We start from the raw sequence: 16,738 nt of genomic DNA on the forward strand, positions 1-16,738 counted from the left end.
GTGGCTGTCCAAAATACAATGCAATACATACATATCGATTTATATAGCGCATTAACAACAGCTGACGCTGGAACAAAGCGCTAACATGGAAAAAAGGGAAATGCTGCCACCGTGTGGACAAGAAAAAAAACATTGCCAGAGGCCACGGCCAGCGCTTTATCAGCCCCCAAGCATGAAAAAACAAATACCCGAACAAATTCGGGAATGGCGCTCTTTGTCATATTTTCAATTCCCACATAAATTCGTTATGAATGTTCCTATAAAGGTTTTGTGCAACATGATCACTTTATGGTACTTAAACTACAACACGTGGTTGTTTAATAGCAGAATAAAGCAATAACTTTAGTGTGGGAATCCAGTATAAGCGGTGAGTAGGTGCGCCTCTTGAGCTTTGAGCTTCGCCCCAAGTGTGATGTTGCAAAACGATGATATCTGATGTGTAATAACGAAATGACACTAGGTTGAATACAAATGAATTTGGAAATAAAGGTGAATCGTTTACCGAAATTCAATAAAGCGAGACAGAGGACAAAATATTAAAGTACTGTTCCAACAGACCATCTTAAAACGGTTGTGTTAATGTATTGGGCGGTAGCATTAGGTGTGTATCTATATACTATTGTAACGGTATGTTGCCCCTCTTTCCATTTGGACAGGTTATTACATTGTATAATAAGAAGAATTAAACGCAAGTTAAGAAGCAATGGTAAAATAAATAGCAAAACGGAGACTGAATGTCATTTTCTTCCTCGGGGTGCTCAGCGTGGTAAAACCGAGTAACATGTTTGCCCTATTTACGCCCCTGCCGTTCAAACGACTGTTGGAATAGGGGCGACAGATTAGAAAGGGGAAAAAAATCATAGCGTGGAAGCAAGCAATCGTCCAAGTAGCAAACAGTGACAGTTCGTTTTTCATCTTCCAAACACAGAGGATTTTGAGACCATTCACTCCGTTAACCCGACATAGTTGAACTCCGGTCTAAAACTTAATTCATAAGCCTGTGAACTGCAACCCGCTTTATGACACCCGAGCCCATCGTGAACACAGTCACTTACTTTATATTTCATTTTGCAGCTCCTCTAGAAGATTCCAAAATAAGATGAGAAATATCCGCTTGTGTCGCATCAATGAGAAAGAACAAGGTCTTTTCTTTTGGTTAAGCGGCCATCCGCAGCCGTGAAGACGGAGTAGCTCGCCGACTTTTGCGTTGCGAGATCCGGACTGAGCCTTTTTTCGCGCAACGTCAACAACTGACTGCTTCGCTGCGCGCTGACGACATGCTAACATTTGCATGCGGATTACTGATTGGTCCGAACAGACTTTGCCCCGCCCTTCCCCTCTCTCCCTTGCTCCTCCCGCAGTCGTGACGTCACTACCAGGAAGCGTACTAAAATATGAAAAGACGCTCATATATGGTTTGTAAATGACAACATATCGACAAAACAAAACCAACATACCTTCTTAATATATACAGTTTAACCTGTGAATGTCTCTTTTGTCATTATTTTTTAAATATTTGTTCTTGTCAATACAAAAGCCACATACTTAACATCATGACAGAAAAAGCCATTTTAAATACAGTATCAACAAAATACTTCCAAAATGACTATTACTTTAAATAACCAACATTCACACTCATATTTGAAGACGTAGATTCTTTCTAACCCGAGTTTTATAAAGATAAATAGCAATTTTCTTCTTCTACTCTTTTTTTTTTTTGTGAAAGTGTGAACTCCATGCAGCCATGGCACACACAGCAGGAATGTTTATTGATCTATTTTTTTGTGATATTTTTATATTATTTTTATTTGAGAAATAGTCGTGATAGCTCTGTAAATATAATTTATATCTAATAATAGTTAAAATTATCCATCTGAATCCTGTTCCCTATCTGCACTCTACATAATAATAATAATAATAGTTATACTCATAATAATAATAATTATACTAGTAATAATAATAGTTTTACTAGTAGTAATAATAATAATAGTTATACTAGTTAATAATAATAGTGATACTAGTAATAATAATAGTTATACTACTACTACTAATAATAATAGTAATAATAATAATTAATAATACATTTAATTTACAAGTGCCTTTCAAATCACCCAAGGACGCTTTACAATTAAAAGAACAACAAACACCAGAACAATAAAACCATAAATAAAATGATCAATAATACAATAAATATTAGTTATGATTTTGGCTTTTGCAAACAGCAATTGCATTTGTGTAAACTATTTAACGTCTATAGTAAATGACCTTTTTCTCATCTTCACGCAGCTAAACTCTTTAATGGATTATATTTAATAGAGCGTTTATTAAAATATGAATAAGCAAAAATCAAATAGAAAATGAAATACTGCTACAAGGTCATTGTGACAATGCTGTCTGCTTGCGATAACAATTTTCAAGGAGGAAAAATAACCTGTACTTCCACAACTCTCTGATATGCGTTGGCTCATTTATCACAGTCGCGGGCTCTCCTTGGCTCTCATTGTCCATGCTGAACAGTCATATCCTCGCATGAATGCGTCGTGCAATATGCTCCCAAACTTGTTTATGCAACATGCGCTATGCAGCTGCAGCCCATTCAAGTGGACACGGCTTCTATTCTTCTCACCCTATGCGATGTGATTAAGTGCATTTTGGCACCTGTTTCCTATGACAAGCATCACGCAATTTGTCTTTTTTTTTCTTATCATACGCTGTGACTAAAACAGACGTGAAATGTTATTCATTCCATAACATCTAGACGAGATGGATTTAGTCCTTCGGCTCTGGCTCTCCAGCGGCATGCCATTTTCAGCTCATTCAACTCATGCTTGACGTACATTATCAAGTTTGCTCGCAGTGGGAAATTTTCAGATCCTCCCGCCAGATTGAGTAACAATCCCCAAAATCCTCCTTTTGAGCCTCGACAAAGTCAAACAATCAGCGGCCGCTGGAAGATTTGTATTGGGCCCCCCTGTTTCCCTGACAACAGCCACCATGGCAGCGGTATCTGTTAAACCTCACCCTGAGCGGATTACATGAGCTCCAAATCAGTGAGCGCAATATTCCGCGGGTGTTATGATGGCATATTTTGAGCGCCGGTGTAAGATGAGCCTGCCTGCTTTTCATCTCGCCAGGTGTCGGCACCGTGTGGGTTGCATAAGTGCCCCTACAGAACCCGACCCGGGTGCTAGCGGTCATACGTAGAGATCACAGTGCAGTGCGAGCCTCGCCACCGAAGCGGACGGAGGCACGAGGACAACGACTCTTCTGTGCGCTGGCCCCTCGCCACTCACTGTGAAAGATTGTTCCTCAAACTCTCTCGCAAACCAGTTCAGACATATTTTACGGGAGCGCACCCTTGCCTGGCGGCCCCCTCGCCTCTTATTTCCGGGTTGACCCGTCTTGCCTAGCTCTCCTGCGTGGGTGTGCCCTGTGACCTCAAGGCCTGGCAGCGCCACGGAGGAATGCGCACGACACACAAGAAAAGGGGAAGAAGAGTAACTCTGACACAATGTTGTTTTGTTGCCAAAGGTCGCATCACTCTGGAGGAGTGCCTCCAGATTTACGCCTCACGACCATGAAAAAAACTTTTCGCTTTTCCCCGGTAACAAGATCTCACCGTGCCGATAATAGTTTTGACATTTTCCAAGCGCGAGAGGCACCAGTTGAGTTTCCGATTGAGTCGAGGGTGGCATTGTTCAATGACGCAACAGTTAAAATATGTTTATAATAGTATGGTTGAATCTCTCCGGAAAGTCTTTGGCCTTGGAGCGGCATGAGACAGTTTTTTTGTGTTGAATACTGCTTTGTCTTTTGATGCAGACCTGGAGCTGGATTCGAGCCAAGATGGTCTTTGTAAGATCGGTTAACATTTGTTTTTTTTCCGTATAAAAGTTGTAGTACGCCGTATATTATTTAAAATGATGTAAAAAACGTAGTGGCGAGCCATGGATTTCATCGCTAGGCCTTCAGTAGTGCTATGTCTGAATCATTCTGACCGTACGCAGTATTGAGGATTACTTTTGCTGGTTCGCCGTGACACACTGTAAAACCCAACAAGTTGAAAGTACTAAAAAATTTTATGGCAACTGATTACGTCAAAATTTTTGAGTACAGTTTACTCAAAAGTTTTGAGTAACCTGTAACCTGTTTTGAGTAACCTGTACAGGTTACTCAAAACTTTTGAGTAAACTGTACTCAAAAATTTTGACGTAACCAGTTGCCATAAAAAATTCGAGTACTTTCAACTTATTGGGTTTTACAGTGGACAATAGTAGCGATCGGCGGCAGCATTGTCGTTGGCTACCCGCAGTTGAGACAAACTGGATTCGAGCCAAGATGGTCTTGGAAAGATCGGTTAACATTTGTTTTTTCCGTATCAAAGTTGTAGTACGCCGTATATTATTTAAAATGATGTAAAAAACGTAGTGGCGAGCCATGGATTTCATCGCTAGGCCTTCAGTAGTGCTATGTCTGAATCATTCCAGACTGAAAAACGTCTGGTGTGATTTACAACAAGTTCACTAGAGGGCAGCATTAACAAATGATGGCTGAAATGTGATTGGTTACATGCTTAAATACGAAAACACACGCATAACCGGAGAAACGCAATAAAAGGAAGCTGAAAGACAATTTGGAATTATTTAATAAGAATTCAGATGTTTTTAGGCCAGCAGCGAAGGCCTTGGAGGCCCTTGATAGCCCGCCACTGAAAAAAAAAAAACATAAAATACGGGGAAAACATATAAATTGGCAGGTATGGAATAAGTTTGCGAACAACACCTTTGCCACCCTTCCTTCAACATTGCATACCATCAGTGAAGCATTAAACCACCGAAGAACCAAACAAACCCGACTGACATGGCGGGTTGTCCTTTAAGTGTAATTTTCACCGTTGTATTTCAATGACCTGAATCGCTCCTTGTGCAAGTCTTGACAGCATCGTTTAATCCGGCCGTCAGCTTGGCACCGATAGATGTGAAGACTAATAAAAAAAATAAAACAAGGCCATAAATACACCCTATTTCATTTGGATCGCGTTGCTGCATGCATGCGGACTGTGTACACAAATTCAGCTGTACAATTTTAACCCTCTCTCTTTGTATATATATATATACATATATATATATTTTTTAATGACTCGCACTTGTTCATTCATTCATTATAGGCACACCTTCTTCTACCCCCCTGTGTGTCATTTACCTCAGCGTTGCTCTTGTATTGCCGCCGAGCCCAACTGTTCATCATTCTGTCAGCAGCCACCGCTGTATAATGTTTCAGTGTCAAGAGAAGGTTTTAAAATTCATGATCTGCTGATTTCCCCCCCCACTATTGACGGCGACGAGACGGACTGAAAAATCCCACTTTTGTGTGTTTACAGTGCACAGATCCGACACGCCATATCGGCGCCACTTGAATTCGGCAACTTCCTTGCAATCATCTTCTTCACTGAGCAATAAGCCTCGTCCTCCTCTCTCAAATTGATCTCATCAGCCACTTGTGCTATCCGCCTTCTTGTTCCGGATATGACAATGTGCCTAGAACACATAGCGCGAGGTGTGATATGAAGCCTGATGATGTGTTGACACTCTCATTTCGGCAGCAAAGATGTTCTCCGCCAGGTTAACCACATGCAGCATCTCTGCAGTTGGTGAGGTGTCACACTGAGCATATTCAACTAATCCGCTCTCTCAGCGCGCGTGTGCATCATCGTGTGTGTTTGCAGATTTACTCAGGCCGATGATCCACTGGCTGCGCAGAAATGAGATCCTTTAAGCCCCATTTAACTCATTCACGGCCATTCACAAATTGAAAATATGACGTAGAGCGCCATTCCCGAATTTGTTCGACATTACTTTTTTCTTACTTGGGTGCTGAAAAAGCGCTGGTCATGGCCACAAGGGGACAGCATTTCCCTTTTGTCCATGTTAGCGCTTTGTTCCAGCTTCAGCGCTATATAAACCAATATGTATGTATTGCATTGTATTTGGGACAGCCACCCTCATTTCAAGCTCATATAGCTGCAGACGCACATCATTTAGGAATTAACTCTTTTTTTTCTGATGAAAGGAGAGAGTCTTGGGTTTCTTATGCTGCATTGAAAGTTTATTTAGTCCTAAAACGCAATATTCTGTGGGTCATGGTATTTGAGTGAAAATGACAAAAACCAGGTGATGAATGTGATAACGAGCATTGTTTTTTTTTTTGAGCGTTTTTTTTTTGCTGGTCCACCCAAAAATGTGCCGTTCTGCATGCGGTTTTTTTTTTTAATCAGGTGATATTTTTTGACGGATCTCTTTGAGAAACGCAAAAACTGATCTGGAAGGGTAGTAGGGCCGACTACTTTGTACTGTATGTGCAAGAGCATCAACTTTCACACGGACGCCTTAGCTCCTTTTCGTTGTATGTTGTAAGAAGTTGACATAATTTTTTGCCAAATGAAAAGCATGGCTCTCAACATCCCCAGAATGCAAATATTTTCCCAGGGCATGTAATTTGTGACAAATGCTTCAAAGTAAAAGCAGTCCACATTTGAGGCTAGTTACAATTCAATGTTGTCATATTGCTATAAATAATGGATACTATGAACTGCTTAGCAATTACATTTTCAAACCGCAAACTCTGATCGAAAACAGATGAGCAGTAAATTCGTCCTGTTTGCGACAGTGGAAATGATACGATTACATTTTTTTTCAGTTGCGATTGACACCTAAACACCACTTTATTGTTTTTTTTTTTTTTTTAAATCCACGTCACCGCATCCTCTGTTCCTCCGTTTAGTCAATTACATGCCAAAGATCGGTTCTGATCTGCTCTGCGCGACGCATCCAGCACATTTGGACTGCTCGTTACTGCTCGAGATGTCCAAGGCACCGAAACAAAGCATAGTGAGAAAACATTGAGGTTTTGGCTTTGCTCTGCTGCTTATTTATGGTGAGTATCCATCCATCCTTTTGTGCTCTGTGGGCAATGACGACCCGGGAGGGAATTCTTGGAAGGGAGCGTTATAAATAACGTGCTTGAAATGTTCGGTGAGCACTGGCCTTGTCTTCCCACACCGACTAAATCTACCCCCCCCCCAAAAAAAAAAACCTGAAAGAAAAACAAGCCCAATAAATAAATAATTAAAACGCCAAAAAATGGCAGAATGTCCCTCTGCCGTTGGCCTACTTTTCGCGTCTTTAAACTGCGCTAATCTCACAACCCCCCTGTGCTGTCTATCAATCACTTGTCAGGCTCATGCTAATTTTTGTCTTTTTTTTATCCCGTTGTGGTCCTACCTGCACATCTTCGGATTCTCCAAAGCAGTGGTGGGCCATGGATTTCATCGCTAGGCCTTCAGTAGTGCTACGTCTGAATCAATCCAGACTGAAAAAAGTGTGGTGTGATTTACTACAAGTCCACTAGAGGGTACCATTAGCCTGGAAATAACTGACCGACCTTTTTTAATGGTGTCCATTTTTTCTTGAAAAGCCCGTCTTGAAAAAGGCTTTAACAGTAAATCTGCAAATAATTCCATTTCTTCTCCTGCTTCAGCCACAAAACCACTATTAAATTGACACAACAATATATTTGCTTATGCAGCTCGCAACCGGTACGGTTTGCTAGCTTTTGCCAAAATGGTCTTGTCACTAGCGGCTATTTACTCATTCACTGCGATTCACGAATTTATTCGGGAATTGAAAATGACGCAGAGTGCCATTGTTGAATTTGTTCAGTTATCGTAATTTATGATTGGCTAGTCACTAGAATAAACTCTGACTTTGACCAGCACCTTCAAGAAGGGGCTCGCACCCCTTGTGGGTTGCCAACTCGAAATCTGATTGGTTAGAGCAACAGTTTGATGGACACATTTGACGTAACAGGGCCTGCAGAACTGATTGTGAAGGCGTACAGGTAGATTTCTGACTCCCTGGTAACAAATGATGGCTGAAATGTGATTGGTTAAGTACTTTGATACGAAAACACACATCTGGAAGCAGTGCAATAGGGGAAAAACAATGAAAAGAATCTGAAAGACAATGTATTTAATAAAAAAATTCATGAACAAAAATATAATTCACATCAGTCCCGGATTGAGATATTTTTAGGCCAGCAGAGCAGGCTTTGCAGGCCGTCACTGCTATAAAGATGATAAAAGGCAATATCTTCTCGATCGATAAAAAAAATAAAAATAAAATAGAGTACACTTGCTATAACTGTTTCTTATGTAGTTTCCCATATAATGTTGATTATTTGCGATCATTGATTATTGTGCGGCATCAGAAGTGAGACGGGTGGGCGTACAGCCTGGCGCATCGCTCAATGTATAAAAAAAAAAAAAAAAAATCCAATTGCGGCTGACTTGCATCGCTTAGATGGCTTTCTGGTTGTTGTTGTTGTCAGGAAACGAGGCCCCGCCAGATTTCTGTGGCTGAAAAGTAAAAGGGAGCACAGGGCTCGCATCTGAATTTGGGCGGGGGGGATGAATGTGGATGGACAGGACGACGTGAGACATAGTGAGGGAATGGACAGGCTTTCTTTTTGAGAGCTATGACGTTTCCTTTCGGAGACGTACGTTATTGGTCATTAGCGTTGGTAATTGTTAAACTAACTAGAGGATAGGACAGCAAGCCACAGAAGAGGACAAAAAAAATCTTGTTCTTAGAAAAAACAAAAAAAAACAAAGCTAGGACACACGTATGCATTAATGCTGCCAAGTTGTGGTCAGCACTTTCTGCTCGCCAAACGCTTCCATCGCAGCGCAGTGTCAGGCTGCTGCCTATGCAGATGTTAGCGACAGCTGGAGAGATTTACGCGCAGGGGCTGCTCCAGGAGCAGCTGTGCTTTTTTTTCCACTGAGTCAAATCAAATGGATGATTTGTGCTTTTTTTTGGTTTGTTTACGTTAGCATCAAAAAAATCGTGCCGCAAGCAAATAACATGTTAGAGATGTTTTTTTTATATAATAATTATCTTTATTTGTCCATATTAACGAGAGTCAAAGTTTCAGCCATGATTCTCCACAGTTCATTAAGTCATTCACTGCTATTCACAAATGTATTCGGGAATTGAAAATAGGAGGTAAAGCACCATTCCTAAATCTGTTTGGGTTTTGTTTTTTCATGCTTGGGTGCCAATAAAGCGCTGGTCAGATGCCAATGTTTTTTCCCTTCCACAAGGGGGCAGCATTTCCTCTTTTTTTCCATGTTACCGCTTTGTTCCAGCTTCAGTGTTAGTTAAATTGCTATATAAACCAATGTTTTTCATTGTATTTTGGACAGCCGCCCTCATTTCAAACTCATATAACTCCAGACCCATATCATTTAGGAATTAACCTTTTTTCTGATGAAAGAAGAGAGTCTAAGGTTTCTTACGCTACACTGAATTTTTATGTAGTCCTAAAACTAAATATTCTGTGTATCTTGTAATTCGAGTGACAATGACAAAAACCCTGGCACGGGAGTGGTAACAGTTTTGCACAGTATGTTAATTGCAGTCATTATCTTTGTTTTGGTCCATACTATTGAAAGTTAACGTTTCAGCCATTATTCCTTCACAACATTTTATTTCCTTTTCCAGAATGTGGACCATACTTTGTGTTTGTTCCATCAGACGGGCAAAATACCAAAAAGTTAACACAGTCCGACTTGACTCCATATTTTGCCACCACTCGACATTGCAATTGATTTCCAAGCCATTTCCAAATTATGACAAAGAAAATAATACCATTCATCTTCTCAAAACGGCATGAAGCCGTTTCCAGGGACGATCAATATTCATACGGCAAAAGAGAAAACGTCAGATGAGCGTCCCAGTCGTTGAAATAATGCACCTTCCTTTGACTACCATTTGTTTCTGTCTGCAGAACTCATCGGCACCGCGGAATGTTCGGTGCGGTGTTTACATTAGCCGCTGGCTTGATTCAGCATTTGCCTTTTACTGTAAATCTTGGATTTCAAGTGGTCAGACTAAACGATTTGACACGGCACAGACTCATGTCCGATGACATACATAGTAGTACACGGATCGACTCTGTGTGCAAGAATCTGGTAAATTTAACGTCTGATTATGAGGGAAGCCATATCACCAAATCTTTTGTGAACATTGGCCATGTGCAATTTACAAACAATGTCCAAGATACACTGTTGTACTTATTGTAAATACTCAGACAATATCAATACATCCGCAAGTGTACTCATAATAATAATAATAATAACATACATTATAACATGGAGGTAAAAATATTTCAAATTAACTCATTCACTGCCAGATGATGTGCAAAAAATGTGTCCATTTCACTGCCAGTGTTTTTGTCATTGTCACTCAAATTCCACGACCCACAGAATATTGAGTTTTAGGACTACATAAACATTCAATACAGCGTAAGAAAGTTTTCGTCAGAAAAAAAGAGTTAATTCCTAAGTTATGGGTCTGGAGTTATATGAGCTTGAAATGAGGGCAGTTGTCCTTAATACAATGGAATACATACTGTACATATTGGTTTGTCATTGTCACTTGATTTCCAGGACCCACAGAATATTGAGTTTTAGGACTAGATAAACATTCAATAAGTAAGAAACCTTAGACTCTCTTTTTTTCATCAGTAAAAAGAAGTTAGCTCCTAAATTATGGTTCTGGAGTTATATGATCTTGAAATGAGGGTGGCTGTCCAGAATACAATGAAATACATACTGTACATATTTTGTCATTGTCACTCAAATTCCAAGACCCACAGAATATTGAGTTTTCGGACTACATAAACATTCATTGCAGTGTAAGAAACCTTCGACTCTCTTCTTTCATCAGAAAAAAGAGTTAGGTAATTCCTAAGTTATGGTTCTGGAGTTATATGAGCTTGAAATGAGGCCACCTGTCCAAAGTACAATGCAATACATACATATTGGTTTTTATAGCGCTTTAACAATAGCTGAAGCTGGAAACTAAGCGCAGACATGAAATAAAAAGGAAATGCTGCCCCTTGTGGAAGAGGAAAAAAAAACACTGCCAGAGGTCTGGCCAGTGCTTTATCAGCACCCAAGCAAGAACAAAACAAAACCCGGACAAATTCAGGAATGGCGCTCTTTGTCATTATAAACATAATAACATATGCGGTTATACATACATATAACATAAGTTGCAAGAATCCACAATATATTCTTCAGTAAATATATCGGGTAGATCATTTTGACTTGAAAAGTAGCTCCCATGCTGAAACAGTGTGAGCACCCCTTGATTTACGCCATTTTGTCTATCGTGAAGAATGAGTAGGGCTTCATTCGCATTTTAAAAGGTCACCAAGCAACTCGTTTTGTCCTACTCGACAGTCCACAGTGTTGATACGCTGTAGGTTTTGTTTACAACGAGATGCAATGAGGTCTGAGGACGTGGGTGTTTGTGGATGCGGGTAGAATGAGTACAAGTAGAGAAAGAGAAGGCCTGGAAGGGGTAAGGGACTCGGGAGAATTTTATGCAGGTAGACAGGTTATATCAGGTTTGAAGTAAATCTGGATAGCCTGCAGCAGCTAGGAGGTGGAAACGTGACTTTTTTTTTTTTTTTTCGAGTCCTGCCCTTTGTTCAAGGACCAGCTCCCATGAAAATGCTTTTGCCCCAAGGTTGATAATTAGGAAAATAAATTGGACAGAATCAGTACCTCGATCGCCATATTGAGCACCTCTGCTGTAAATCATGACAACAACGCTCCTATCGTTTTGTGTTTATTTCTCTCAATTGTACTGCCGCAAAAACCATCTGCAGCTCCTTTGTCCCATTTACTTTTATTCTGTTTTTTTTTTTTAATCCTGTGTAGGGCAAACGCTGGATGTGGGCTACAGTACGACCATTCTCGTGGTGTGTGTTTACGCGGGATTATACCATTCAGGATGTTGATTTCCGAACAATGGGGTTAACCTTTTCACTCTCCCCGTTTGTTTGCGTCCGTTTATCACTCGTGAATGAACACGCAGGCAACTTGAGCTCTTTTATTTTCGTATCAATGGCTCAATGTTGAGAAGATTCAGGAAGGGGAAAGCGTATGATTTGTATTTTTTATGTATTTTTTTGGGGGGTTTGAAAACACAAAGGGCTGTTTAACAGAAGAAATATGAGATAGGCTACTGGGAAAAACTAGACACCAAGTTTCCAATTGCGTGGTTCCGTTCCTTTCTAAAATGACTTCAAAAGCGATGTAACTGAGTCATTGCCATTCCCAAATTTATTCAGGAATGGAAAATATGACATAGAGCGCCATTTCCGAATGTGTTCGGGTTTTGCTTTTTCATGCTTGGGTGCCGATCAAGCGCTGGTCAAACCTCTGGCAATGTTTTTTTTTTTTTTTTTTCTCTTCCACAACGGGGGCAGCATTTCCCTTTTTTTCCATGCGAGCGCTTTGTTCCAGCTTCAGCTGTTGTTAAAGCGCTATACAATATCAACCAATGTGTATGTATTTTGGACAGCCACCCTCATTTCAAGCTCATATAACTCCAGCCGCATATCATTTAGGAATTAACTTGTTTTTTTATGATGAAAGAAGATAGTCTAAGGTTTCTAACAACTTATTGAATGTTTATGTAGTCCCTAAACTCAATATTTTGTAGGTACTGGAATTTCATTGACAATGACAAAAACCCTGGCACTGGAGTGAAGACATTTTTGCACATCGTCTGGCAGTGAATGTGTTAATGGTCTTTGTTTGTTGCAGTGCTATGAAAAATAACTTATTTCCACCATTTCCCTGATTTTTGTGTTCGTTGCATTTTAGGTTTTTAGTTGATCAAACCTACTTGAACCCTTTGAGGGACGGTGTTTACTGCAGTGGACAGCTTAACATGTTAGCGTGTTGCAGGCATGCACGAAAGGGTTAATATCGCACAAAGGTACCCCAAAGAAATACAAAATGCAGTTTCTAAATGCCAATTTGACTTATTAGGGCTTATAAGAAAATCTGTCTGAAAAGGAAATATAGCCCTTTGTAAAATCACAATTAGCAGTTTTGGCAAAGCTAATTTTCAGGCTACTGTCATGCGGGTTCTAAACATGCTAACATGCTAGCCACATATTTGTTGAATCTAGAACACCCAAGTCCAGAATGGGGTTGGGGTTGACTTTTTCGCGGTTTGGTGACGGTTTAGTTGATTGTGTTCACTGACATCATTCCGCTTCAAGCCATCGACATCATCGCTGTTTCCGCTCTTAAATGATGTCAGTTGGTCGAGTCGAAACGTGCCATGTCTTGGAGTTGTTTGCCTTCCTCAAGAAGACGAGCCCAAAAATATACCCTGTGACGCGACAGACAGTCTCTTGATAAATTGAGCTGTTATTTGCTTGATTGTTGCTTTCAACTTTTCACTGCCTATTCACGTATTTATCCGAGTATTGAAAATATGACGTAGAGCGCTGTTAGGGCAATTCGCTATACAAACGCATTTTAAACATCTTTTCTATTTCCTTACACACCGTTTTATTTTCCTGGACTTCCTGTCATGATGTTACATTTTGTCAGTCTTTAAATCATTTTATTTTCTCGGACTTCCTGTCATGACATCACATCCTATCTGTCTTTACAAAAAGCTCTCCCAAATAGCCCCTCCTTCTCTTCTCTCTTCTCCCCTGGGAATGCCTGCCCTTCGAGGTAGGCACTTACATTTTGTGGCATCCCAAAGATTAAAGAAGCTTTTGTTTTTACTTTTGATTCCTGCTTCATTAATAATGAGCCTAACAAGCGCCATTCCCAAATTATTATTATTATTTTTTTTTTTTCATGCTTGGGTGCTGATAAAGCGCTGGACATGGTGTCTGGCAATGTCAAGCGGCGGATTGTCATTTGATTCCACCGCCTGTTTGCCGGTTCAAGCTAAAAAAAAAATCTAAGACGTCCCCCTGCAAAAAGAAACAAAAATGTTTCCCCATCTACTTGGCACATTCTCGCCGCATCAATATCGTACGCAAAGGAGAAGTGGGTCAAGGCAGCTGCTTCCGAACTAGACGATCCCCGTTAGCAAAACGCTGCCAGATTGCATACCCCCCCCCACCCCTCTCCAAATGCATGAAAATCTCAAACCTTTTCCATCCTTGCCACAATTGAGTCGGACCTCTGATGTCTGATCTCATTTCTACCTTGTCACTGCGCAGAGAAACCCCCCCCCCCAAAAAAAAAAAAAAAAAAAAAAATCAATGAAATGTTACTTTGAGCAGAGGAGAGCTGCTTGAGCATTTGGAGTCCCACAAGGATTCATACCTGCCCCCCTTTTGCAGTTGTTATGTCTCATTTCTTCAAAACACCCAAACAGATGATGCTTTGTTTTTTCCTGACTTGTCTGGACTGGCTTTCCACTTGCTGATTCTTGTATAACATCTACAGTGATCCATCCCATTGCTTTGCTATGACGCTTTTGGGCCCTCATTTAAAAAAAAAATGATATTTGATTTTCAAATTAATGTCTTTTCAAGCGTACAGGCAGATTGACAGTAACCTGAGTGAAACCGAAGGACACTCGAGTGAACTTAAGTGACAGGAGAGGGCTTGCTGATGATGAATAATTGGAGGTTTTTAGTTCTGTTTATATATTACTGAAAAAGAAAGTCCAAGATGGCGCCCGAGTAGGCATCCGTTTTGGCTCTCGCGAGCCTTGCTCTTTTTTTTTTTTTTTGTTTTCTCTTATGGAACTGCCACAGCTTGGAATTGAAGCGGATTTACATGGGACATAATATGTCATCAATGGACGCTACAGCTTTGTGTTTGCTTTCAACATTTAGCTTGTAGTAGGTGTGTACATTTCACCTTGACGTCTCTGATCCACTGGTGAAAAGGACACTTTGATCTAGAACTGCTTAATGAAGCCAAGAGTGTACAGAAAGTGCTTAAGATTGAATGACTGTCTGTGTCTTTTGTGTTGTGTCACATTATTATTTTTTTGTAGTTGTTGTTTTGACTTCAAGATGGCGAATTTTACATCATTGCATCGTACAATAGTGTTAAATGATTTTTTTTTTGTTTGGTTTTCCTTGCCCTCCTGGGGGTTAAGGTCATAGGATGTCAACTGTGGACATGTGCAAGCCCTGTTTGAGACGAAGAGCTATATAAACAAGTGTGACTTGGTATTTCAGGTATGCCGAAATGATGCATTATGTACTTTTTTTTTAGAGCCAGCAAATGTTCCGAGTAAGTTGATGAGTTTCATTTGTAAAAATTGTAGAAGGTACAAGGACTATTGTAACCCAAGGACTGACTGTACTATCCTTCACATGATTTGTAGAGACTACTGCTGGATATTTATCAGAATCGGAATCATTTTTATTGGCCAAGTATGTAGAACATATAAAGAATTTGTCTCTGGTTGAACAGGCTGCACTAGTATCATCATAAAAAAGAAATGACAAATAAGTGTGGAGGAGCACTAATAAAGGCTAATAGGCATGTACCTATCATGAACATTAAGTGAGACAATATGCAAAGTATCAAGCAGACAGCGGTTCAAGTGAGTTAAGAGCTGGAGCTACAATGATTATAATGAGGGGAGTAGCTGGAAAAGGTGGTGGGCAGGGTGCGGAGGGTCCAGTAGATTTTTTTTTTTTTTTCCGCGCTCTTATCTGGTCCGTCGTGACCTTATTTTGATGTGAGGCTTAAGAAGTAGATCGCAGTCATTGTTTTTATCATATTTCATATAACTTCTATATTTTAGGCTTTCTTGAAGGAACACATTGTTGAAAGTATTTCAGGTAAATTACTATTATGTGACTTCTTATACTTTCAAATCTGAAGCTACTTTCAACTCCGGATTGCCAATTTCCATCCGGCAGTCTATCATCGAAACTCCTTTATCCTACACCCCCACCCCCGCGTGAGACGTGGGAGTTGAAAGATGAGCTTTCCAACTCTTTTTTTTGCTGGTTTTGGGGAGACCACGGTGTCTGGTTCCCTGTGTGGTGTTTCATGCATAGAATATTGTGCCTCTGTGGGAAAACCGGGAACAAAAAATGCAGGGAACCTGACCTACAGTTGAATGTAACCTGAGAGTTTTCCACTTTAAGTGAAACAGATATCAGGTATTCCCCTCTGTTCTCCCTGTTTAAAAAAAAAATGTCATCGGGGACTAGTATTGGGATACAAAAAGTGACGTGGCGTGTAGACAACATGACCTGTTCACTGGAGGCATGTTTTTGCTTGTGTGATTGCCACTTTTCTGTCACAGAATGACAGGACAAATATTTTACACCATTGAACGTGTCTAGCTCTGTTTACTCATTGGGAGCAGATGGGGAGAAGGAAGGATGTGCTTGAAAGCAACAAGGGGGGAGGGGGGAGGGGGGTCGTGAAGCCAAAATAAAATATTCCCGGCACAGAAATCTGAAAAAAATGAAGAGCTCCTCTTTATCTTCCCCCAACTGTGCTTAACCCGGCGTGAACTTACACGGCCTGTTGAGTCTCATCACCTCTTCAGAGCTTGGGTGCAGCCCAGTTGACAGAGCAGTTGTTGACCATTAAGACCACCCACGGGGGGGGTTGTATCATCACCAGGCTGCGAGATGATCATCCCAGCTTGCGCACGGAAGAAAAGTTAAATATAAATGCCGATTTTTGTGGCGGGTCAGGATTTGGCCCCCGGGCCTTGAGTTTGAAACCATGTTTTAAATCCTATTTTGTTTGAATTTTTGCTTTGTCATCCTAGTGACGCAAAAGAAGCAAAAGTGGCAAGTTCAAGAGCAACGTGCAGGTAATATGACCCAACATCCCGTCCGCCTCATTTGACGCTACGCCGCT

At 40.6% G+C, this 16,738-nt stretch overlaps 1 protein-coding gene and 1 long non-coding RNA gene across 2 annotated transcripts in view; one reads left to right on the forward strand and one right to left on the reverse strand.

Annotated features, from left to right (window-relative positions):
- Nucleotides 1–1,231, reverse strand: part of nedd9 (neural precursor cell expressed, developmentally down-regulated 9) — a 28,432-nt gene extending 27,201 nt beyond the window's left edge. Inside the window, exon 1 of the mRNA XM_089023918.1 lies at nucleotides 1,056–1,231. Coding sequence (XP_088880044.1) covers nucleotides 1,056–1,067 — 12 coding nt within the window. The 5' untranslated portion in view covers nucleotides 1,068–1,231. The remainder of the gene's footprint in view (nucleotides 1–1,055) is intronic.
- The window catches only part of LOC148883021 (uncharacterized), a 50,138-nt gene that overhangs the window by 30,101 nt on the left and 3,299 nt on the right, over nucleotides 1–16,738 (forward strand). Inside the window, exon 6 of the long non-coding RNA XR_016118689.1 lies at nucleotides 16,647–16,691. This is a non-coding gene — a long non-coding RNA (uncharacterized LOC148883021). The remainder of the gene's footprint in view (nucleotides 1–16,646; nucleotides 16,692–16,738) is intronic.

This window comes from Hippocampus bargibanti, linkage group LG20 (genome assembly GCF_051943395.1).
Source record: "Hippocampus bargibanti isolate YZ-2025 linkage group LG20, ASM5194339v1, whole genome shotgun sequence".
NCBI classification, from domain to species: domain Eukaryota; kingdom Metazoa; phylum Chordata; class Actinopteri; order Syngnathiformes; family Syngnathidae; genus Hippocampus; species Hippocampus bargibanti.